This window comes from Bubalus kerabau, chromosome 12 (genome assembly GCF_029407905.1).
Source record: "Bubalus kerabau isolate K-KA32 ecotype Philippines breed swamp buffalo chromosome 12, PCC_UOA_SB_1v2, whole genome shotgun sequence".
In the NCBI taxonomy this organism is placed as follows: domain Eukaryota; kingdom Metazoa; phylum Chordata; class Mammalia; order Artiodactyla; family Bovidae; genus Bubalus; species Bubalus kerabau.
In genome coordinates, this window is record NC_073635.1 from 75,678,249 (window position 1) to 75,704,989 (window position 26,741).

At 41.5% G+C, this 26,741-nt stretch overlaps 1 protein-coding gene across 2 annotated transcripts in view; it reads right to left on the reverse strand.

Annotated features, from left to right (window-relative positions):
* Positions 1-26,741, reverse strand: part of LOC129624670 (ATP-binding cassette sub-family C member 4-like) — a 161,737-nt gene that overhangs the window by 60,198 nt on the left and 74,798 nt on the right. For both annotated transcript variants that reach the window (XM_055542833.1, XM_055542834.1), the window contains 4 exons: positions 25,700-25,779; positions 13,589-13,739; positions 5,900-6,019; positions 4,634-4,744 (listed from right to left, as the gene is read on the reverse strand). In XM_055542833.1, the coding sequence (XP_055398808.1) occupies positions 4,634-4,744; positions 5,900-6,019; positions 13,589-13,739; positions 25,700-25,779 (462 nt within the window). The remainder of the gene's footprint in view (positions 1-4,633; positions 4,745-5,899; positions 6,020-13,588; positions 13,740-25,699; positions 25,780-26,741) is intronic.

Consider the following 26,741-nt stretch of genomic DNA (forward strand, 5'->3'; position numbering starts at 1 on the left):
GACACTATGGATTACAGCACACCAAGCTTCCCTGTCCTTCATTATCTTCCAGAGTTTGTTCAAACTCATGTCCTTCGAGTTGGTGATGCTATATAACCATCTCATCCTCTGCTGCCCTCTTCTCCTTTTACCTTAAATCTTTCCCAGCATCAGGGTCTTTTCCAATGAGTCAGCATTTTGCATCAGGTGGACAAAATATCAGAGCTTCAGCTTCAGCGTCAGTCCTTCCAATGAATATTCAGGGTTGATTTCCTTTAGGATTGACTGCTTTGATCTCCTTACAGTCCAAAGGACTCTGAAGAGTCTCCTCTAGCGTCACAATTCAAAAGCATAAATTCTTCAGCCCTCAGCCTTCTTAAGGGCTTCCCTTGTGGCTCAGCTGGTAAAGAATCTGCCTGCGGGAGACCAGGGTTTGATCCCTGTATTGGGAAGATCTCCTGGAGAAGAGAATGACTGCCTACTCCAATATTGTGGTCTGGAGAATTCCATGGACTGTATAGTTCATGGGGTTGCCAAAAGTCAGACATGACTGAGCCACTTTCACTTCACAGCCTTAATGGCCCAAATCTTACAGTCTTACATGACCACTGGAAAAATCATAGCTTTGACTATATGGACTTCTGTTGGCAACCTGATGTATCTGCTTTTTTATATGCTGTCTAGGTTTGTCATAGCTTTCCTTCCAAGAAGCAAACATCTTTTGATTTCATAGCTGCAGTCACTGTTCAAAGTGATTTTGGAAACCAAGAAAATAAAATCTGTCACTGCTTCCACTTTTTCCCATATATATGCCATGAAGTGATGGAACAGGAGGCCATGATCATTGTATTTTGAATGTTGAATTTCAAGCCAGCTTTTTCACTCTCCTCTTTCATCCTCATCAAGAGATTCTTTAGTTCCTCTTCACTTTCTGCCATTGAAGTGATATCATCTGCATATCTGAGGTTGTTGATATTTCTCCTGGCAATCTTGATTCTAGCTTGTAAGTCATCCAGCCTGGCATTTTGCATGATGTACTCTGCATATACATTAAATAAACAGTGACAATATACAGCCTTTTTGTACTCCTTTCCCTATATTGAACCAGTCTACTGTTCCATGTTCAGTTCTAACTGCTTCTTCTTGACCTGCATACAGGTTTCTCAGGAGACAGGTAGGATGGTCTGGTATTCCTGTCCCTTGCAGAATTTTCCACAGATTTTTGTGATCCATGCAGTCAACGCCTTTCACATAGTCAATGAAGCAGATGCCCTTCTGGAATTCCCTTGCTTTCTCTATGATCGTGTGAATGTTGGCAATTTGATCTCCATTTCCTCTGCCTTTTCTAAACCTAGCTTGTACATCTGGAAGTTCCCAGTTCACATACTGTTGAAGGATTTTGAACACAACCTTACTAGCATGCAAAATGAGTGCAATTGTATGGTAGTTTGAACATTCCTTGGCATGGCCCTTCCATGGCATTGTAATGAAAACTGACCTTTTCCAGTCCTATGGCCACTGCTGAGTTTTCCAAATTTGCTGGCATATTGAGTGCAGCACTTCAACAGCATCTCCTTTTAGGATTTTAAATAGCTCAACTGGAATTCCATTACCTTCACTAGCTTTGTTCATAGTAATGCTTTGAAGTTAAGATCCACTTGACTTCACACTCCAGGATGTCTGACTCTAGGTGAATGACCACACCATCATGGTCATCCAGGTCATTAAGTTCGTTTTTGTACAGTTCTTCTGTGTATTCTTGTCACCTCTTCCTAATCTCTTCTGCTTATCAATCCTGTCCTATATCATATTAATCCCACCTGGATTAAGATACACTTGACAGTATTACACAGGTGAAGATCATGTCATTATTCATATTTTTGTCCCTATGGCTTCAATTATCATTATGTAATTTCACTTTCTATATCCAATGCAGCTGCAGTTGAAACCACAAAAACAAGGCAATGGGTTCTCAAAGGTAGTGTTTTTAAATCTAAAATATGACTCTCACAGCTCCATTATTAATGACTATGATTCAGTGTTATTACTATGGACTAGTTAAGGACACTGAATTCATGCCACATTCCAACAGCTGCTCATCTGGTACCCACACAGTAGTGAGGATACTGCTTTTGCAACAGAGAATCTTTCTCACCCCAGTACACCAGAACCCTACAACCAAGAGATTCAAATAGACTTAAAGCTAAAACCTAAAACCTAAGCTGTACAAAAAGCTTAATAGTAAACTTGATTCTCTCCTCCTAACTACAGGACACTACCTGGAATGTCCAGAAGATCAGTTTGCTACAGTTATATAGACCTTCAAACCATTCAAGAAAAATAAAAAGATTAAAGATCTCAATAAAGACCTACTGCAAATAAATAAACTACTCAAAGCAATCTATAGGTTTAGCGAAATTCCTATTAAATTACCAATGGCATTTTTCACAGAATTAGAACAAAATATTTTACATTTTGTATGGAAACACAAAATACCATGAATAGCCAATGCAGTTTTGAAACAAACAAAGAAGAAAAATGAAGCTGGGAGGAATCAGGCTCCCTGTCTTTAAACTATACTACACAGCTACAGTAATTGAAACAGTATGCTACGGCACCAAAACCAGAAATATAGATCAATGGAACCAGATAGAAAGTCCAGAGATAAACCTATTCACCTATGGTCACCTATGGCAAAGGAAGCAAGAATATACAATGGAGAAAAGAGTCTCTTCAATAAGTGTTGCTAGGAAAACTGGACAGCTACTTGTAAAAGAATAAAATCAGAACACTCCCTAACCCCATACTCAAAAATAAATTCAAAATAGATTGCACACATAAATATAAGAACAGACACTACAAAACTCTTATATGAAAACATAGAACTCTCTCTGACATAACTACAATAAGCTGTTTATTGACCCACCACAAGGGCAATGAAAATAAAATAAAACATAAACATCTGGGACCTAATAAAGCTTAAAAGCTTTTGCATGGCAAAGAAAACCATAAAAATACCAAAAAAGACAACCTGCAGAATGAGGGGAAATATTTGCAAACGAAGTGACTGACAAGGGATTAAATTCCAAAAGAATACAGTTCGTGCAGTTCAATATCAAAAATAAATAAATAAATAAACAACCCAATCAAAAAAATGGGCAGAAGATTAAGACAGACAGTCTCCAAAGAAGACATACAGATGGCCAAAAAGCACATGGATGATCAAAACTCTAATTATTATAGAAATGCATATCAAAACTACAGTGAGGTTTCACCTCACACCAGTCAGTATGGCCATCATCAAAAAGTCTACAAACAATAAATACTGGATAGGATGTGGAGAAAAGGGCACCCTCCAACACTGTTGGTGGGAAGGTAAACTGGTACAGACACCATGGAGAACAATGTGGAGGTTCCTTTAGAAACCTAAAAATAGAGCTACCATATGATCCAGCAATCCCAGTCCTGGGTATATATCCAGAGAAAACCATAATTCCAAAAGATTCACACACCCTAATGTTCACTGCAGCACTTTTTACAGTAGCCAGGACATGGAAGAAACCTCAATGTCCATCAACAAGCAATGGATATGGAAGAAGCGATACCATACATACAATGGAATATTACCCAGCTATAAAAAGGGCAAAAAAATGCCATTTACAGCAACATGGCTGGACCTAGAGATTTTAGTACTGAGTGAAGTAAGTCAGACAGAGAAAGATAGAGTATGATGTCACTTATATATGGAATCTAAAAAACGGCTTCAAATGAACTTATCTACAAAACAGAATTAGAGTTACAGGTGTAGAAAATAAACTTATGGTTACCATGAGAAAGGGAGGGGTGGGATAAATTAGAAGACTGGGATTGACACATGCATACTACTATATGTAAAAGATTAAAATAGATGACTAATAATAAACTACTGTAAAGTACAGGGAACTCTTTAATGACATATATGGGAAAAGAATATAAAAAAGAGTGGCTATATTTTATGTACAGCAGATTCACTTTGCTTTACATCTGAAACCAAGACAACAATGTAAATCAACCATACCCCAATAAAACTTAAAAATGAAAGAATGGACCAAACGAGCCAAAGCAGGAGCCCAAGGCACCACAGGTCTGCTGGAGCAGGCATGTTCATACCTGGTCTTTGCTCCTAAAGATTCCGAAAGCCAAAGACAGATATTCTTTTCTAAAGGACAATGTATGTGAAGTATCTATTAAAATGCAAATTACTAAAAAAATGATACATGTACCCCAATGTTCATGGCGTACAGAAAAAGAATCTTTAAAACAGTGGAGATATAAAAAAAAAAAAAAAGTGGAGATATGTGTAATAGATTCACTTGGCTATACACCTGAAGCTAACACATTGTAAATCAACCATATGCCAATCAATTTTTTTTTTAAAAGAGATCTCAACAAGGACCTACTGCAAATAAATAAATAAATAGGAAAAAAGTTAAAAGTTCTCATCAAGATACAAATGACTTCACATGGACCAAACTGAGGAGTCATATGCAGCAAACACTTTAATACAATCCATTAGAACCAAAGAGTATATATTAGACATGATGACAAGAATTTTAAAACTACAAACAAAGCTGTAAACTGTAAACAAACCACAAATGTCCACATCTGTACTTACTTTCTACCAGAATCAGGGCCCCAAAGGCAACAACAATGACAAAGATGGCAGAGATGACATCCAGATACACAGCGAGCCATCGGGACGTCGTCAAAAGCAGGAACCAAGCCTCTGGATTTGTGAATCGTTAAGCATAATACATAAACAGAAAAACCATGTTAACTGCTTCTCATAAGGGAGAGCATTTTCTCAGGTGCGCTACAGAAGATTTTACACAAGGTAGAAAAGCAAAGTTACACACCCAAGAATCCTGGAAATTCCAGAAAACTAGGCTCCAACACAAAACAACACATGGGTCACAGAGGATCAGTCCAGGAAGCAAGGATTGAGAACTTGAACCCACAGGTTATCAACAGAAATACGATCATAAGAGAGGAGGCAGTAAATCGTCTCATTGGTGTGTTCTCTGCAGTGCTGGGTCTCAGCATGAAGATCATCCTCTCACAGGGCCGACTGCTCCCAGCTCTCTGACAGCTGAGAGCACAGCTCACACAGTTTCCAGCACCTTCTGCCCTCACTACAGGGCACTGTGGTGTTTATTCTTAAGGGCCAGGGTCTACATGACCATCAGCTAACAGGATCTGCATGTGACTTTCAAAATGCCATTTTATATTCAAAATAAAGTAACGATTGGAAGTTTGACCAGGATTTCATAGACTTAGAGGAAATTCTGAATTTTCTATGTAGGAAAAACAACTTTACCGATACAAAGTATGATCAAGTGGGTTGCAAATCAGGAAATTATTTTTGTCAATCATGTCTGCTACCCTCCACACTCTGAGAAGAGTTGGCAAACCACTCTGGGGGCCAAGAACAGGGACCACCTGGTTCTGAATAGAAGGTTTTATTGGAACACAGCCATTGGCCGATGTATTGCGCTGGTCTGGATGGCACTCCGCAGTATTATATTTGCCTGTCTTTCTGCTACAACAGCAAAGGTGAGTGTTGCAACAAAGACAGCACACAAAGCCTACAATATTTCCTATCTGGATCTTTGCAAAAAAGAAAAGTTTGCTGACTCCTAACCTAAAGAGACAGAAATCCACATGGCACCGTGATGGAAGGACCATGCAAGCCAGTCAGAGGAGAAAAGCAGGGCTGTGAGGGGGGAAGGGGGAGCACAGAGGAGATGCTGAGAGGAAGGGGTGGGGGAGGCAGGTGGGCAGCATGGAGAGAGATGCTGGCCAGCAAGACTACCTGAGAGGGAGGTTAGGCCTCAGAAGACAGCACACCCCATCTTGAAATTATTTCCAGAAATTTACAGACCTGAGTGCAAATCCTGGTATGCATCAAACAGCTCCTGAAACTTCTCTTCAGCTTTGTATGCCCGGATAGTCCAGAGTCCCCGGAGAGAAGATGCTAAGTGGGAAAACACCGGGCTCCGAGCTGGGAAAGCAGAGACAGACACACGACAGAGAAAGTCAGGGAGGCTGGATGCGAGGAAACCAACTGCCTCCCGGCCTCTGTGGTCACATGTCCTGCTAAAGGGAATCCTCCATGTGACCCTAAACTCCTGCTCACACCAAGCTTCACTTTAATGACCTGGGAATGAGAGATTCTCTTTGAAACGATCTTTGAAAGATCAAATTCAAAGACCAAATTCAAATCACAGCTAGATTTAGATAAAGAAATTCTTGTTCTTTCACCAAGATCCTCTCAAACATGACTCCCTCCAAATTCTTCTGGCATCTCACAAGGTGGAAATTGCTCACAATTTTTAAAAAAATATACTGAAGAATATTTGATTTACAATAATGTGTTAGTTTCAAGTATATAGTATAGTCATTCAGTTATTAGTTATTTTTTCCTGATTATGTTCCATTACAGGTTATTATAAGATACTGAATAAAATTCCCTGTGCTTTACAGTAAATCTTTGTTGCTTATTTATTTGACATATCAATAGTAGTGTGTCTGTTAACCCCATACTTCTAATTTGTTCTTCCTTCCCTCCCAATCCCCTCTGGTAACCGTAAATTTGTTTGTTTTCTATGTCTCTATTTATATTTTGTATACAGATTCATTTGTATTACTTTTAGATTCTATTTATAAGTGATATCATATTTGTCTTTCTCTGACTTACTTTCAGTTCAGTTCAGTTCAGTTGCTCAGTGGTGTCCGACTCTCTGCGACCCCATGAATCACAGCACGCCAGGCCTCCCTGTCCAACACCAACACTCAGAATTCACTCAGACTCATGTCCATCGAGTTGGTGATGCCATCCAGCCATCTCATCCTCTGTCGTCCCCTTCTCCTCCTGCCCCCAATCCCTCCCAGCATCAGGGTCTTTTCCAATGAGTCAACTCTTCACATGAGGTGGCCAAAGTATTGGTGTTTCAGCTTTAGCATCAGTCCTTCCAATGAACACCCAGGACTGACTTTACTAAGAATAATATTCTCTAAATCCATCAATGTTGCTGCAAATGGCAACATTTAATTCTTTTCCATGGGTGAGTAATCATTGTTCACTAATTTTTGAATCAGTAGTATTCTAAAATTTAATTCTCATTAGCATCCACACCACCCTGAATTTTGATGAGCTATCTGTGTGCTGTTTCCACCCTAGATTAGTAACCTAAGGGCTGGGATTGAGTCAGTATATCCCTCACAGTGGACCAGAGCCAGACATAGGAGAGGGGTGAGATGAGAAAGGAGAGCGGACAGTCTGCTGTCTCCCCCATCCTGGGCCTGTCCCTGCACCTGCACCAGGAGTCTGTGCGGGTCACAGAGCATCTGGTTCTGCACCGCCCTTGTGCCCACAGGACTCATACAACCAAGGATTCTTTGAACAGTCTTGACTTCCACTCTGGAAGCCTGATGGATGTTTTCATAACTGCTCTGCTGGATCTCTGAACCCTGACATCATCTAACACTTCCCCTTTGTACACTGTTTAGGCAAAGAGCTGAAAGTGATTCATGGAGCTTTTGATCATCCAGTTGTGTGCCTATGTTCTCATTCCAGCATCTACACTGCTCTCTCTTCACTCTACTGACTAACTTCTTAGCTTCCTATAAATTTGCACTTATAAGAGCAACATAAATTCAGATTGAGCTCATGCTCCAAATAATAAAGGCGAGGGACTCTGTTCAGGCCTTTTCTTCAGCCCAGCACGTGTCCCAAGCACCCCCAGAACTCATCAGTCTGGACACCAGGTGCTCACAGGGATGACAAGGTGAATTCTGGGGCCCATCACCCTGTCAGGAGGATGCCAAGAGTCCAGCTCCAGAAAGCACAGAAAACTCACTAAAACCAGGCTCTCACTTTCTGAGCAAATGAGGTGACATCAACACTATTCATCATAGACAAGGCTTCTGAGCAGAGCGCAGATGTGGCTGTTTACCCAGGGAGAGTCCTGGAGTGAACTCTCCAGCGTGGCCTCCCTCACCTGCTTCTCTGTCAGGAGATCAAAGCTGCAAGTGATTCTCTCTAGTGGGGATGAGGGTGGGGTCGACTTTAGAAACTAGGTGTCATCTAAGCCTTGAACACCAGGGAACCAAAACCCCATCACCGACCTCACTTCATGCCCAAGAGTTACAGTCTGGGGGAATCTGGACCCATGAAAACCCATCCTGTTTCTTTCAAATTCCAGTTAGGGCTTAGTGGGATGACAGGTGGAGAAGGTAATGGCAACCCACTTCAGTACTCTTGCCTGGAAAATCCCATGGATGGCGGAGCCTGGTAGGCTGCAGTCCATGGGGTCGCTAGGAGTTGGACACGACTAAGAAACTTCATTTTCACTTTTCACTTTCATGCATTGGAGAAGGAAATGGCAACCCACTCCAGTATTCTTGCCTGGAGAATCCCAGGGATGAGGGAGCATGGTGGGCTGCCGTCTATGCAGTCGCACAGAGTTGGACACGACTGAAGTGACTTAGCAGTAGCAGCAGCAGGATGCCAGGATGAGTGAACTGGAGGGTCTTCAAAGAAATTAGCTAGTACAGGGGGAGAGGGGATGTCAAGGCTCTGGTGTTGCCCAAAGTATCACTTTTCCCACAAGCACTGAGCTCGCTATCCTGAAACAACTATGTCACAGTCATGGTGTCAGTCCTCAGTCACAGACACGTGTAACCCTACAGTTCACATGACTGACACCTGTGTTTCTCTAAACCCCGAGGACACTTGGGGACACACCCCACCAGGACTGCAGATCTTCCCGGGCAGGAGGACCTTGGGCTGACAGCACTGCTGCAGGTTGTATTTCAAGCCATGTGAGACCTCTAGTTGTGAGTAAGTTCTCAATTCCCTCATGTTCAAGGTTCCAGTGCCTTTGGTCATGGCCAGCAAGTACTTTACAAGCATTGATTCAAGAAATCCTCATGAGAACCCCAGAGACTGTGGGAGTAAGAGCAATCAGTGGCCAAGATTAACTATATTAACCCACCTAAGTGATAGATCTGGGTGTGAGAGCCAACTTTCTGATTCCCAAGGTTGTGCTTTTAATCACAACAGCAGTGTCTCAGAGGGAGAATAATCAGAGTTAAGGATGCCTGTGTGCGACAATGTGTAATTTTTCTCCAAACTGTTACTTATGTTCAGAAAATCTTATTTATGTTCAGAAATCAAATCTTACTCAGCTAACATCCAACAGCCTTCACCATTACTGCACATCTTATTAAGCACCCGAGGTTGAACAAAGTTCCTGGTAATCTAGTATAAGAACTCTTTAAAACAGCAGACTCGATGATGAACTATGGTCCTAATACATCTGACACACGTGCTAACCCTCCCCTGGCAATGCTCGTAGCAGACATTGCTAGTTGATCCCAGCACTTTTTCAGACAGAATTTGGATAGGGCTTCATCATTCAGGCACTGCCAAATCAAAAAGCTGGTTAAAGAAAGGCAATCACATGGTACCCTGGTTTTATGTACTTATCCATGATTGACCACTGTTATGCTCACTCTTGCAAAAATGTACCCCTTAAAACCCTATTCTAATTAGCTGCCAGTATGTCATTAAGATGAAAATGTCAACCTAAGATTCCAGAAGAACTGATGCTTTTGAACTGTGGTGTTGGAGAGGACTCTTGACAGTCCCTTGGTGTGCAAGGAGATGCAATCAGTCCATCCTAAAGGAAATCAGTCCTGAATATTCATTGGAAGGACTGATGTTGAAGCTGAAACTCCAATACTTTGGCCACCTGATGCAAAGAGATGACTCATTTGAAAGACCCTGATGCTGGGAGGGATTGGGGGCAGGAGGAGAAGGGGACGACAGAGCATGAGATGGTTGGATGGCATCACTGACTCAATTTACATGAGTGTGAGTAAACTCCGGGAGTTGGTGATGGATAGGGAAGCCTGGCGTGCTGCAGTCCATGGGGTTGCAAAGAGTCAGATATGACTGTGTGACTGAACTGAACTGAACTGAACTGAAGCTTCTGAGGCAGTTAGGCAGTAGGATATGAAACGAAACCTCAGCACATTAGCAGTCCTTCAGAGCACAAGGATGAAGCAGGCTTATGCCTTCTGGTCACAGCAGTCAGGTGTCCTTCATTTGGCTGGTGGCTCCAGCAGGGACCTTAAGATATACTGTTACTCCTTCAGTTGCTCAATTGTGTCTGACTCTTTCTGACCCCATGGACTGTAGCAGGCTCCTCTGTCCATGGGATTATCCAGGCAAGAATACTGGACTCTTTGCCATTTCCTCTTCCAGGAAATCTTCCCAACCTAGGGACTGAACCCATTTCTCCTGTGCCACCTGCACTGGCAGGCAGATTCCTTTATCACTGAGCCACTTGGGAAGCCCTAAAACATATGATCAGTTACTATTTAGAAAAAATAGTGGTGTCATCATTTAAGGCACAGACCCACCACCTAGAGAGAACATAGACAGTTCTAATCAGCTGGCCACCACATGTGGTTATCAGGGGTGTGGAGGAGGGGATATCTGGATTGAATTTAGGGTCTAACTTTTAGCAGCCTACTAGGATGCAGGAAAATCCAAATATTCCACAGAGATGATGCCAAAGTTCTTAGACTCTTGAGCTTAAATACTGAGAAAATCCTGTACTGCTTTTTAAAAAAGCCTTAGGAGGAGCCCTTCTCTCCACTTTCATATGGATGGGAAATGGCCCTTCCTCAGGCAAAAATCTCTGTCAAGTGTTCCTTCTGGAAGAACCCCTCATTGATTATACCAGATAGATGGTTTTCAGCAAGACTCTTGAATGACCCCATTTCATGGGCAGCCTCAAACCATAAGATGTCTAAAGCCTTGTCTACACAGAAGATTGGATGGAGCTCATCTCTTCCTCTTCTGCATTCCCAGGTTATACCATCAACCAAGTCACATCAGCAGAACGCCACACATACCTGGACTCTACTGCTCCCCATCCATCCAAACACCTCACAAAACTGGACCTTACAAAAGTTTAGCGGGTTCTCTTGATGACTGAAAAATTTTTTTTCTATAGCTTTTATGAAATGGATGATCACTATCCTTTTTGCAATTAATTAGAATAAGTATCTCATAGAAGGCAATGGCAACCCATGCCTGTACTCTTGCCTGGACAATTCCATGGATGGAGGAGCCTGGTAGGCTGCGGTCCATGGGGTCATGAAGAGTCAGACACGACTGAGCGACTTCACTTTCACTTTTCACTTTCATGCATTGGAGAAGGAAATGGCAACCCACTCCAGTGTTCTTGCCTGGAGAATCCCAGGGGCAGGGGAGCCTGGTGGGCTGCTGTCTATGGGGTCACACAGAGTCGGACACAACTGAGGTGACTTAGCAGCAGCAGCAGAATAAATATCTTTTTAAAAAGTCAAAGTGTTAGTCACTCAGTCATGTCCAACTCTTTGTGACCCCATGGACTGTAGCCCACAAGGATCCTATGTCCATGGAATTCTCCAGGCAAGAATACTGGAGTGGGTTGCCGTTTCCTTCTCCAGGGTAACTTCCTGACCCTGAGATTGAACCAGGGTCTCCTGTATTACAGGAAGATTATTTATCATCTGAGTAACCAAGGAAGCATCTTAAGTGTTATTTTAAAAACAAAACATGCAAAGGCAACAGTGAAAAAAACTCCTTTGACTGGATGAACTGAGATTTTTTCCACTTGGTATATACAAAGAAACTTGGGGCTCAATATTCTTCTCTTCTTGGCTTGGTTTCTAGAAGGTTAAGTTGGTGTTCATTTGCAAGAATTATTTATGGTTGTGAGAGGGAAATGGCAACCCACTCGAGTATTCTTGCCTGGAGAATCCCATGGACAGAGGAGTCTAGCAGGCTGCAGTCTGTGGGGTTGCAAGAGTCAGAGACAACTTAGCAACTAAACTGCTACTACTGAAATTCACATTGGAGAAGGAAATGGCAACCCACTCCAGTGTTCTTGCCTGGAGAATTCCATGGATGGATGATCCTGGCGGGCTGCAGTCCATGGGGTCACAGAGAGTTGGACAGGACTGAGTGACTAACACACACACACATTTATGGTTGAGGTCTCTAATACAAACATATTCCCTTACTTTTTGGCTATAGTTTTTATAACTTTTAAAAATATATAATAATTCTACTTTCCTTATTAGTTTTAATATTGATGAAATATATGCATTAATAATGAGATAAATTCAATTATTTCATCCTCTGTAATCACCTGCACAATAGAATGAAGCTGAAACTACAGTACTTTGGCCACCTGATGTGAAGAGCTGACTCACTGGAAAAGACCCTGATGCTGGGAAAGATTGAAGGCAGAAGAAGAGGACAACAGAGGATGAGATGGTTGGATGGCATCACGGACTCAATGGACATGGGTTTGGGTGGACTCTGGGAGTTGGTGATGGACAGGGAGGCCTGGCCTGCTGTGCTTCATGGGGTCGCAAAGAGTTGGACACGACTGAGTGACTGAACTGAACTGAGAATGATTAGTCATAAAATGTGATTCCCATTATTCTATTATTTTTGTTTGTTTGTTTTGGCTGCAACTTTCAGGTTCTTAGTTCCCTGATCAGGGATTGAAGCTGTGCCCCCCACAGCAGAAGCACAGTCTTAACCACAGGACCACCAGGGAAATCCCTGTTCCCCATTATTCTAAATCTAGGAAGCTGAATGGGGTAATAAACTAAATGCATACTAAACAGATCCCACCCTTGTGTCCTTGGATTCTTTTCAGCATCATTTATATGAATAGCTTTAAGACATGGGGGGGGTACACAAACAGTTTGGTATCACCCCAAATACTAGTAATGATAAAGAGCAAACCTGCAAATAACAGGATTATCTTTTCAGTAGGGCTTCCCTGGTGGATAAGACAGTAAAGAAACCACCTGCAGTGGAGGACAACTGGCTTCAATCCCTGGGTTAGGAAGATCCTCTGGAGAAGGGAATGGCTACCCACTCCAGTATTCTTGCCTGGAGAATTCCATGGACAGAGGAGCCTGGTCGACTACAGTCCATGGGGTCGCAAAGAGTCAGACACAACTGAGTGACTAACATGTCTTTTCAATACATTTAACAACTGCAATGTACTTGAACATGTGAAAAAAAAGTATTTTTCAAATACATCACTTCTGATATAAATGTCCTAAAGTCTTCTTTCCTTTTCTAATCTCATCCTTTCCTTGTCATTTCTGGTAACTTCAGGAGGAGAAAAATTGTCTATTTTCCTTTTACATTAGTTGCTACATGAAAAAATATTTTTAAGAAAAGTATTTACAGTGTGGATACTCTGTGTTAGGAAATATGTCATGAACAAGACAGAAATAGGCCCTGTACCATAATGTTCACATCCATCCCCCTTGTGCTAAAATGCAAAGCCACAGCTGACCTGCCACCAGCTCTATTTGCCTTAAGAACCACACTGACTCACAGTGGCCATAACATTCAATTACCTAATGTTAACTTGTGAGAAATTCCAGAAGACAGAGTCTGTAGAATTTCAGGGGTCTTGTTAATTATGGCATAAATAGAAGCCAGCCTGCACTATCATCCCAACCTGAGAGCCCCGGTACTCACTTGTACATTCCAGGCGTTTCACTTCTCGTGATGTCCTTAAGAAATACCACTCGAGAACAAAGAAAATGATGCCAAGCGGAATCACTGGTATAGCAGTCCAAGGAATTGCAGCCACCATCACGCTCACAACACCAATCATAAGAAGAAATGTCTGATATAGCAAAAATAGATACAGAGGCCTCCTTATGAAGGGTACTTTCAAGGATAAACTGTAATGGGTTTGTTCTGTTGGGATTAAACTCTTTTCCTCAAAAAGACTTGTTGGGACAGCAGGGAATACTTTTCCTTCCAAAGAAATAAAATTATAGGTGGTCCTCATGATATTTAGGCTTCCCTGGTAGCTCAGATGGCAAAGTGTCTGCCTGCAATGCGGGAGACCTGGATTCAATCCCCAGGTTGGGAAGATCCCCTGGAGAAGGAAATAGCAACCCACTCCAGTACTCTTACCTGGAAAATTCCATGGATGGAGGAGCCTGGTAGGCTACAGTCCATGGGATCGCAATGAGTCGGACACAACTGTGCAACTTTACTCACTGGCATGATATTTAGTGCTTGACTCAAACACGATGATAAGAACTTTCTAGGTATCAGCTCTTGTGATACACTCAGTAGCCCTATGAGGCAGGCATTACTAGTTTTAAGAGATGAATATTTGAGGTTCAGAGAGTAGGAGCTCAATCCCAACTGTCAGGAGTCAGCAGGTGGTACTAGAGAGATGAGCGAGCAGGTATCACAGGTGAGGAATGCAAAAGCCTAAGCAATGCATAGAGGGATAAAGCAGAGGGATGGTATGGGGAGGGAGGAGGGAGGAGGGTTCAGGATGGGGAACACATGTATACCTGTGGCGGATTCATTTCGATATTTGGCAAAACTAATACAATATTGTAAAGTTTAAAAATAAAATAAAATTTAAAAAAAAAGAAGTGGTTAATTACAAAATCAGTGTCCATAAAAGTAGAACAAAATGTAAATGCTGACCTTCAGATGTAGCAATTCCTCTTTCTAGAATTTACTATCCATAGTTAACATATACTAAATGTTGACTATGTTCAAACTTTCACATGTATTAACTGATTAATCCTCATAATAGCTCTATCTAGTAACAGTATTGTCTCATTTTACAGATGGAGAGAGTGAGGCACAGGGAGAGGAAATCAACTTGATGGAGACTGCAAAGCCTCAGTCATGAAGCTGGGAAGCCCATGTCATGAGCCTTTATGACATATTTAAGCTTGCCCCCAATATACAGCCATCTTTCTATCATTATAGTAAGTACTTAAAATGCCTATTCCAACAGCTAATGATTATAACAACAGCAGATCCCATTTACCATGTGTCTACTGTCTGTAAGACACTGTGCTGAGTTCCATGAATGTTCTCTTAACCATCACATTATCCCATGAGATGATTCTATTTTGGGAAATGATCTCAATCAAAAAAAGACAGAAGGTAGACTAGAAAACAAAATCATTGGTTGATGCTGATTTAAGCATCCATCTTTATCAGGAAAATTATGATACCCTTACTTTTTAAGAATGCAATCAATAGTTATCTGCTTGCTATGACAGTGGGGTGGGGTGGTGGGGATGTGCAGATTCAGTCTGGGCCAAGGCTTCCAAAATTTGTGATCTCAGGTGGATACAAATCCATAGTGACCTGCACAAGGCAGAGAGTGCTGGGAAAACAAAGGGAAGAATTCAGGAACATTTTTAGACAATTCTAAGAAGAAACTTATGTCTGAATTTTACAGGCTAGTTTAACAATAGAAAGAGTGGCAAGAATAACTTGTGGGCAATAACTAGAACTGATGGAAATTTTGACCAAAAAGGAGCTGAGATGAGAAGTTAAGATGCCTGTCTGAGTTAACACTGGTTGTTCTGGGTCCTCTCAGAACCAGAACCTACATCCCATGCTCACCACCCCAGGGCCTCCCCACCTTGTCACCCAGGGCAGCTGGCCCAGGTGCGTCTTTGAGGGATGGGTTAGGAGGGTAATGTCTGTATCAGAGACTCGGGTTATCATTTCACTGCTCTTCCTGACCAGTTTTTTCAGAGGATCTTCACAACCATCTTGTGAATGAGAAAAGTAAGAATTTCATTTTCATTTACAGATACGACATAAAGATGGGAGGGCAAGTGGCTGCCCTACGTTTTCCCAGGAATGACTGCAAGTCAAGGAGAAAGACAGGAGCGGTTTGTACTCAGGGAATCCCAGAGCCACAGCCGCAGGCAGGAGGAGCCTGGAAGGAGCAGGAAACGTCCAGAGCTGTGACTCTGTGTCCAGGAGCCCTTGGGAGCCAAACTCTATTATCTGGATGGAGACCCATGTGCTTTTCATGTTTCTCCCACATCTGCTGTTGTATCAAAATAAAACCTAGAGTGAAGAGGATGGGATTATGAAGGAATACATTACAGTCATAAGTGGAGAAATATAGGCCTAACTGACCACTCTATTAGACCTACAAATGAACAACTGTTTACAGCCACTGCATTAAGTATGCATTCCATCTGCTACAACTTTCATGCTCATGGGGAGGGGTCCTGCCAACTCCTTCTATGTCTGGTCTTAAGTCACCTGGCTTGCAATTGTTGGTTGTCAAAAAAATCTACTAAAATGTCAATAAAAAATCCAAATTACAGCTTTTTTAGCAGACTCACACCATTTGATGTGTAATATTCATCAGTTCCAATAATCTGGCTCTTCACAGGTGAGGGCCTTTTAAGACTAACCCAGCCTGTCATATAACCTGGGAAGCAGAGGAAAATCAAAATGAAGGGCTCCACAGAAGCTGAGCCAATGCATTTGCCTTAGGTATGCATTGAAGACTCATTACTAATGCTCTCAGAAGCTCCGAGGTTAGCTTACATCCTTCAGAGTCCATACCCCCGAATTCTGAAGCAATTAAAAGAGGATGTCTCTAACATCTACTTATAGGTAATACTATGCTGCTGCTGCTGCCAAGTTGTGTCAGTCATGTCCGACTCTGTGCGACTCCATGGACTGCAGCCTACCAGGCTCCTCCATCCCTGGGATTTTCCAGGCAAGAGTACTGGAGTGGGTTGCCATTGCCTTCCACATTATGGACTGAATATTATTTATATATACATATTTGGGTACGGGTTTACAGGTATATGTATACATATATGAATCTTTTATTGCCAGCTATTGCAAACCCTCTGTAGAAGTTGCCAGAAGAGGAAAATAGTATCTAAGCAAAAAGTCACTTGAAGAAGGAAACAAATGATTCTGGTGCAATAAACATCTCTTCCTTGAAGCCAACCTCATTTCTTTCTCCTACATGCCCAAGAATTCCAAAAAGCCCAATTCAAGCTACACACATAATTTCCTGGTTGGACTTCAGGCCCATCTGATGGACCACATCAACATAGCCAGTGCTTCTGAACCTCTGTCTCACAGTCACAGAGACAATGATGGGTATATAAAAAAAAGTATATTGACCCAGAAGCAAGTGACTCAAGTCCTGATGCATCCCAAGTAAGGAGAATCATTATTTTTAAATATTTCCCATTTGGAACATACATACCATTTGGGAAATTCTAACCAAAGTCTATGAATCCACATGAAAATATATATTAAAAATTTTTTTAGATGAAATCTTTCACTTGAGAGAAAATTATGATTTTTCACAATTCATAAAAATTATTTAGTTTGTAGAGAATGACAGCCTATATCTGGAGGGGAAATTCCACTAGCCCAGTATTGTGCTGAGACAGGATTTAGGGCTAAACTTCCTGAATATTATTAACAGGGAGGGTAAGAATCTATACCCACTCTCAATCTTAGTAAAAACTGGGATATACCAAAAACATAAAAGAATGGTGGTAAGAATTAAATGATGTACATTACACTTTATGTCATGTACATAAAGTGTTAACCAGTTCAAACATAACAAACTGAAACCCCAACTCCATCATCACCACCCTCCAGTGTGCTCTGCATGCCAGCAGCCAGGGGAGGAGGGATGAGATATTCATAGATTTATGAGCTCCCCAAATATTAAGAATCTCATGAAGTTGAGCCCTAAGAGACCACTCATTCTAACCACTAGAACAGCTTACTATTATCTACAGACATATCAGAGCAGGTGCTACTTTTCCTAGATGAGGTGATGATGTCACATGTACCAAAGTGACTGTGGCTTTCCTTTGGTCACAGTGAAAATCATTTCGGACGTCTATTTTGTTTGAAGATGCACTTTTAAAATAATATGACCGATAAACTTCATGCCTATTACAATTTTTGTCCTCTCTGTATTATCCTCCCCACTGTAGGCCTTCCAAGGATTGATAAACTTAGGGACATGGCAGTAAGTAACATTTTTTGAGATGGTTCTTTCCTTTTTTAATTTTTTTAAAGAGACATTTCTTTTCTTATTCCATATGTCTTTATCTTTCAAGTTATCCTTTGTCTTAGTGAAGACTTACCGTTTTGACACTACTAAGTATTTATGGGAGACTAAGGGGAAAAGTGATGGACCTCTGAATCAACAAAACCAAACCAGATTATTCAATATAATCCAAAGAGAACAATTTGACAGTTTCTATTTCTTACACCATGAACCGGTATATTGATACCAGTGGAAGGACAAAATCTAGATTTTGTAAACTCGTGAATCTCAGAAAATTCAACTGGGTCCTCAGGTTGGCATTCTTGTTGGAAGCAAGCAGCCTTGTTATAACGGATGTCAGGATGACTAAGGCAGAGGACATGTCACCACTACAGAAGGAAGTCTCATGAGCACCTTTCATCCTGCAAAAGGATACTGTGCTGTGAGCAGCTGTTTATGACAAGCCACCCTGGCATCTAAATGAATTGTAAATGAAATATACAAAAAAGCAGCAAAGAAAAGAAAATAATGCTTGTGAAAATGTTAAAGGTCTTGTTTAAAAACCTATCCAAACAAAAAAATTGAAAAATAAGACATTGCTTTATTGCTAGAGGCCATGACAAGTTTTCTCATAACCCAGAAGTTCCACAGTTCTCTAAAACTAGCCAAAAAGCAAAGAAGTGATGGTCACCCCATGCTCTCAAATATCAATTACAAAAGACATTTTATAAGACTTGCCATGAGTCCCAATCTCAAGTATTTCACAGGCTTTATGTAATCTCTTTCTTACATCAACACGATGAAGGATTTTGCTCTCCATTTAAAAGCAGGAAACTGATGCTCAGAGAGGCTTATCGATTTGCCCAAATTCAAACAATTCAGTCATTATGACCCCAAGTCTTTTCTTTTAATTTCTGCCTGATACTATAAAACATATAGAGATGAAATTCACATTTAAAAAATTAATATCTAAATTATATTCCTCTTTTATATATTTGCCCTTCTGTCTGCATTTTCTAGCTGTTGGGTTTCTTGTGGTCATATGTGGCCTCTCCCATGAGGGGACCAGTTCTAGATTCCCAGCTAATTAGGGAATAACAGCCTGCTCAGTTCAGAGAGCAGAATGATCATTCCATTCAATTAAGTCGCTCAGTCATGTCTAACTCTTTGTGACCCCATGAATTGCAGCACGCCAGGCCTCCCTGTCCATCATGAACTCCCGGAGTTCACTCAAACTCACGTCCATCGAGTCCGTGATGCCATCCAAACATCTCATCCTCTGTCATCCCCTTCTCCTGCCCCCAATCTCTCCCAGAATCAGAGTCTTTTCCAATGAGTCAACTCTTCGCATGAGGTGGCCAAAGTATTGGAATTTCAGCTTTAGCATCAGTCCTTCCAAAGAACACCCAGGACTGACCTCCTTTAAAATGGACTGGTTGGATCTCCTTGCAGTCCAAGGGACTCTCAAGAGTCTTCTCCAACACCACAGTTCAAAAGCATCAATTCTTCGGCGCTCAGCCTTCTTCACAGTCCAACTCTCACATCGATACATGACCACTGGAAAAACCATAGCCTTGACTAGATGGACCTTAGTTGGCAAAGTAATGTCTCTGCTTTTGAATATGCTATCTAGGTTGGTCATAACTTTTCTTCCAAGAAGTAAGCATCTTTTAATTTCATGGCTGCAGTCACCATCTGCAGTGATTTTGGAACCCCAAAGAATAAAGTGTGACACTGTTTCCACTGTTTCCCATCTATTTCCCATGAAGTGATGGGACCAGATGCCATGATCTTTGATTTCTAAATGTTGAGTTTTAAGCCAACTTTTTCACTCTCCTCTTTCACCTTCATCAAGAGGCTTTTTAGTTCCTCTTCACTTTCTGCCATAAGGGTGGTGTCCTCTACATATCTGAGGTTATTGATATTTCTCCCAGCAATCTTGATTCCAGCTTGTACTTCTTCCAGCCCAGCCTTTCTCATGATGTACTCTGCATAGAAGTTAAATAATCAGGGTGACAATATACAGCCTTGACGTACTCCTTTTCCTATTTGGAACCAGTCTGTTGTTCCATGTCCAGTTCTAATGATCATTAAAAGATCCTAAAAGTGCTTGCTAGGCTCCCTGGTGACTCAGTGGTAAAGAATCTGCCTGCCAATGCAGGAGATGCAGGTTTGATCACTGGATCGGGAAGATCCTACGGAGAAGGAAACAGCAACCCATTCCAGTATTCTTGCCTGGGAAACCCCTGGACAGAGGAGCCTGGAGGGCTACAGTCCATGGGGTTACAAATTGTTGAACACAACTTAGCGACTAAGCAGCAACAGCTACAGAGCATTCTGTTCATAGGTTTTCAGGCACTCTGTCTACCAGATCTAATCCCTTGAATCTGTTCGTCACCTCCATTGTATAACCGTAAAGGATTTGATTTAGGTCAAACATGAATGGCCTATTGGTTTTCCCAACTTTCTTCAGTTTAAGCCTGAATTTTGCAATAAGGAGCTGATGATCAGAGCCACAGTTAGTTTCAGGTCTTGTTCTTGCTAACCATATAGAGCTTCTCCATCTTTGGCTGAAAAGGACATAATCAATCTGATTTCAGTATTGATCATTCCATGATGTCCACGTGTAGAACGGTCCCCTGCTTAGCCAGAAGAGGGTGTTTGCTACAACCAGTGTATTCTCTTGACAAAACTCATTTAGCCTTTTCCCTGCTTCATTTTGCACACTAAAGGCCAAACTTGCCTATTACTCCAGGTATCTCTTGATTTCGTACTTTTACACTCCAATTCCCTATAATGAATAGGATATCTTTTTTGGTATTAGTTTTAGAAGGTGTTGTAGGTCTTCATAGAACCATTCAACTTCAGCTTCTCTGGCATCAGTAATTGGGGCATAGACTTGTATTACTGTGAAGTGGAATGGTTTGCTTTGAAAGTGAACCAAGTTCGTTCTGTTGTTTTTGAGTTTGCACCCAAGTACCGCATTTCAGACTCTTTTGTTGACTATGAGAGCTACTCCATTCCTTCTAAGGGATTCTTGCCTACAGAAATAGGTACAATGGGCATCTGAATTAAATTCACCTATTCCCTTGAATTTTAGTTCACTGATTCCTAAGATGCTTATGTTCATTCTTGCCATCCTCCTGATTGACCACATCAAATTTACCTTGATTCTTGGACCTAAAATTCCAGGTTCCTATGCAATATTGTTCTTTTTAGCACTGGACTTTGCTTCCACCAGCAGACACTTCCACAACTGAGCATCATTTCTTCTTCAGCCCAAGTGCTTCATTCTTTCTGCAATTGCCCTCCACTCTTCCCCAGTAGCACACTGGAGACCTTCTAACCTGGAGGACTCATCTTCTGGTATCATATCTTTTTGCCTTTTCATACTATTCATGGGGTTCTCATGGCAAGAATACTGGAGTGGTTTGTCATTTCCTCCACCAGTGGACCACGTTTTGTCAGAACTCTCCACTATGACCTGTGCATATTAGTTGGCCCTGCATGACATGGCACACAGCTTCATTGAGTTACACAAGCCCTTCACCACAGTGAGGCTGTGATCCATGAAAGGGAAAAGGGAATGAAGTTATTTAAGCTCAGCCAAGTTGTTGATTTTTCTGTTGTTGTTGTTGTTTTCTCTTCCTGAATGAGGGGTGTGTGAGGAAGAGAGGTTTTGGAATTCAATTTTCCTCAACAAATTACAGCATTTTGCTGAGGGCAGCTGTGTTCAAATTCTCATACTCAAAGCAGTCCCAATTTTTTTTTTTAATTTAATAAGCTATTTTTTTGGTATTTTTAAATTTATTTATTTTTAATTGAAGGATAATTAAAATGCCTAACTCTAACTTCCACATCTTACTTTCATTTTCACTTTTTTAACTAGTAGGAAGATTTCTAGGAGGTGATAATTTCAGTGACAAGAACTGTACATAATTGAGACTCCTTAGTCAATGTTATTTGGAACCTTGGGAAATTGCATGAAAATTACATTAATTTGAAATATTTAGTGCACAATGGTCAATTTTGAAAACCACTGTTTTTATTCTGTGAGTCTACAAAAGAATGTGTCCATTAAAATCTTCAAGAATTACAAACCTAGAATCTCTGTAATACAAACACATGAAAAGGTATTTATGGGTCTGGAAACTGTGTCTGACAATAACTTTAATGCAACATAATGCCAGTGTCATCAGACAATTTTCCTCACTTAAAAACACATATGGTGTTTTAAAAGTAAGCACCCATCACTTAGTGCTCAACATGCATTTAGATGTTATGCAAAGAATAACATTAAAACAATTTTATTTCATCTTCCCCACATTTATGGAGTTGGCATTACTTTCTCTATTTTACTGAGAGGAGACTGGCTTTGTGGGGCAGAGACAGGAAGAGGGAGAGCTGGGATTCAAGCTTGGAAAGGGAGACTGCAGGGCTCCCCACTGTACTTGAAAGCTTTTGCCATCATAAATGATTACCAGGTGGAATCATAAGACATAAATTGATTTTTATGCTGCTTTTCCTTCATCCTTTTTGAAATGGTAAACAGCTCCAATTTGCCCAACCACTCATATAACGTGGCTGAACAGGCAACATATCTGGTATCTGTAAGAGTCAGTGTACAGGATGGTGTATACACGCATGATCGCCCTCTGTTGCGATATGGTCTCTGAGTGACATCGTCTGAGTAGATGTTCTGTCCTGAAGTGTGTAGACCCACTACTCAGAACCCAGGTTTTCATTAGCCACACTTGGCATCACTATTACAAAATATTAAATAAATTATCTGAGATATCATTTAAGGGAAAGAGAAGGAATTAAATGAGGAAAAGTATATGAAATGGACTCTTTAGAAGTAATAAAAATAAAAATGATCAAGAATCTTCCAAGGTTTATCAAATACACCAAGGACAAGCAGAATCATCAAAAATGAGTTTGGAAACTCTTGGCATGAACTATATCCTTTAAAACAAAACTGAACAACTCCTTTCCAGCCCCTTCCCTTCCCCCTCTCAGCTGGTGATAGAAACACTGGTTCCCACACAGGAACCAGCAGCACCTCCAGCCCCAGCATCCACAGCAGCAGCCTTTCCTACTCATCTGGGATCAAAGGTCACCTCCTAGAAGCTTTGCCACCTCCTGGGCCAGGCTCCCTAACTGCCTCCAGCCTCCACACCCAATTTGCCTTCCAGGACTTCCTCCACAGGGCTCCCACAATTAGGATTCCCAAGGAGCAAGGGGTAAGTTTCTGGATGTCTTCCTTCTCTGGGGGAGCTGGAGGAGACCCATGAGGGGAGGGCTTCATGCCTGAGTCACCTCTGTACCTCAGGGCCTCAACTCTAACCCCTGTTTGTTTAAGGGAAGGAGGGAGAGAGGGAAATACCACCCACCACCTCACACACCCCGCCAACTCATAAACTATACACCCCGACAACCAGCAACATCCCCTCAGACCCTACATTCCAGATGGGCCTCTCTCCTGCTTCAGTCAAACTCCTTCCAGGACTACCCTGTCTTCACCTCAACTCCCTTCACACCTCCTGGATTCTCAGCCCTTTGCACTCTGGCCTCCTCACATCTGAAACCTGTTTCTCGGGTCACCGACATCTCCTGATTCCAAATCAACCAACAACTTTCCATGGACTCACCTTCTCATTTGCATTGAGCAGACCTGTCCTTCCTTGATTCGACAACCTACCTCCTTCTTTCTCGCTCCCTGTTCACCGTGAGTCTCCTCTCCTCCCTCTTCTCTCTCTACTTACTCTCTGATATCGAGTCTTCTTATCTTGGCCCCTAAAAATGCTTCCCTTTCTCTGGGCTATCTTGTCATCCTCACAGATTCAGCTACTACAGCTCAGTGAAGGGTACACAGGCTCCATGCTCGTCCTAGATCTCCCACTCAAACACCAGATTCTTACTTCCAATGACCTGCAAGACATCTTCAACTTCAAGATAATTGAACTACAAGTGGCAGAGCTGGGATTGCAAATCAGTAAGACTAGACTTTTCTCTCCTTTTTAATGAGAATGTTTCCTACCTATCTATCCCTGTCTCTATCTGTTATGCAAAAATATGTGACAATTCTGATATGACCAGTAACTAACCACGAGCTAAGTACATGGCCAAAATCCAACCTTGGCCTGCCTTGCCATAGCAAAGAAACAGAACCTTTTGCAAAATCTTTTCAAAGTAATTCATAATCACTGTTAAAATGTGACACTGCTTTTAGGAAAAAAATGTTTCTGGGAATAAATTACATAGTTAAACCCAGCATGGCACATTTATATAATAAGTTTGCAAAATAGAAAACAATCAGACATCTTTGCAGTACAAGTCCTCTGCCTCTGCCTCTCAGCTTTGTTCACATTGGTAACAGTGGAAGCCTTGCCCACAGGCTATGCTGTCTGCACTGAGAAGTTCACTGCTGCATTTCTATGTGCAGTCTTTCATAATCCATTTAATTTCCAAAATTAACACTTGGGAAGAAAAGGAAAACTCCCCGCAAACTTAATCACTGAAAAGTAAACAGAATTAAATAACAGAAAAAAACAGCCCATGTGAGCAACGATACTAAATGAGATAAGAGCGGAGATGACACAACATCATTCTTTAGAACCTCAAGTTCACAGACAAAACAGAGGCTAGATAGAAGGTATTCCATAGGTCTCTCTCTCTCTCCCCCCTTTCTTTAAGAGCTCTCAAGGCAGAGCAATCAACCCTTGAAAAGAAAAAAGCCTATAAAAACAAAGGACATTTTCTGAGATGACTTTGATCCCGGAATCAAATTACTGGCTTAAAGACTTTGTACCCTCAATAACTGCTCTCTGTCGTCCTTGTTGGACCTCCCAGGTGGCTCAGTGGTAAAGAATTCACCTGCCAATAAAGGAAACACAGGTTTGATCCCTGGGTCAGGAAGATCCCATAGGCAATGGCAACCCACTGGGGTACCCTTGCCTTAGAAATCCCATGGACAGGGGAGCCTGCAGGGCTGTAGTCCATGGGGTCACAAAAGAGTTGGACACAACTTAGTGACTAAACAGCAACATTGTCCTTGTTAAAGTATTATTTTCAACTAATTTTTACCAATCTTTTCTTTGTAAGTAACCACATATAGCTTTATCCAAACAAAACCATGCAGTAAACATGTGCCCTCTGTGGTAATACAATGCATCGTGCTGGTGCTCAGTCATGTCCGAGTCCCTGAAACACCATAGACTGCAGCCTGACAGGCTCCTCTGTCCATGAGATTTTCCAGGCAAGAATACTGGAGTGGGTTGCCATTTCCTTCTCCAGGGGGATCTTCTTCACCCAAGGACTGAACTCTTGTCTCTTGTGTTTCCTGTATCTGCAGGAAACTTCTTTACCACTGAGCCCCCTGGGAAGGCTGATACAATGCATAATTTAGTTTATCAAGGCTATCTTTCTGTGACAGATGATTGTCTCTCTGTTATGAAATGTGCTCACAGTAAAGGGAATCCACACCAGACACCTGGAAGGCAGAGGGAGAACCACTTACCCAGCATGTCGCTGCTTCAGACCAACCTTGAGGTGACTGTGTAGCCACTCCTGCCCAGGTGTTACTCATGTTAACTCAGCCTCCCCATCACAGCCACACCTCTTGCTTACAAACACAGCCTCTGACTCAAGATAACAGGACACATCACCAGTTTGAAAGGCCCACCCTTAGCCCCTGTGAAAAGGCCTTGAGAAACAGGCACCTGCTTTTCCCTGTGAGAGCTCTGACAGGACTGCTACGTTACCTGGATGAAATCAAGAAATGTCAAGGGCAGTAAGTCATCCATTTGACCTATATCTTTCGAAAAACGATTTAAAATTCTTCCTGTAAGAACAAGATATAAAAAATTACTCATTTCTTCAGGCAGGAGCTTTAAGAGAAACAATTCATGAAATAATCAAAACAATATTTTTTAAAACATATGTATTTAGGGGCTTCCCTTGGTGGTACAGAGGATAAGAATCTGCCTGCCAATGCAGGGAGATTCCTAGGTTTAATCCCCTGGTTGGGAAGATCATCTGGAGACTAAAATGACTACCCACTCCAGTATTCTTGCCTGCAAAATCCCATGGACAGAGGAGCCTAGCGAGCTACAGTCCATGGGGACACAAAAGGGTCAGATATGACTTAGCGACTAAACAACACCAGCAAATTTAACATATTACAAATTCACATAAAATGAAATAAGGCGATGTAAGTGGTAAAAAGAAAGAGAAACTAGGATGACACCTAAAGAGAAACAAAAATATCACCAAATGTCAGTGGTGGGGAGTTGAAATTGAGCCCTGATTTTCAAAAGAATGGGGAAATCTTGTGGCAGTACTGGAAAGGGTTGGTGGATTTTAGAATGTTCCCTCATTTTAGATCTCTTATCTAAGACTCACTCCAAGTGCTAAGTCAGTAATAAACACCTGCAAAATATTTAAGTCAATCCTGATTGTTATACTAATTTTGCTTTAGTTATCAAAATTAATTTTGGCATGATACTTTTTAAATAAACATAACTTCTCTGTAATTTTTTTTCCCTCCAGATGGTTCACATCCCCTCACATTTTGGGAAATTGTGGATTCCAGCCATTTCCAAGTGTGAGTTTAATACTGGGGTAGTAAGCCATTATTTTCAGAGGTGTACCAGGTGTGACAAACACAGATTTGTGAATAAGCATCTAAGAAGACCAGAGGGATGTAGGCAGGACAACAGAAATATTACTAAATGACTAAGGATCACTTTTTTTTTTTATTTTATTTTATTTTTAAACTTTACATAATTGTATTAGTTTTGCCAA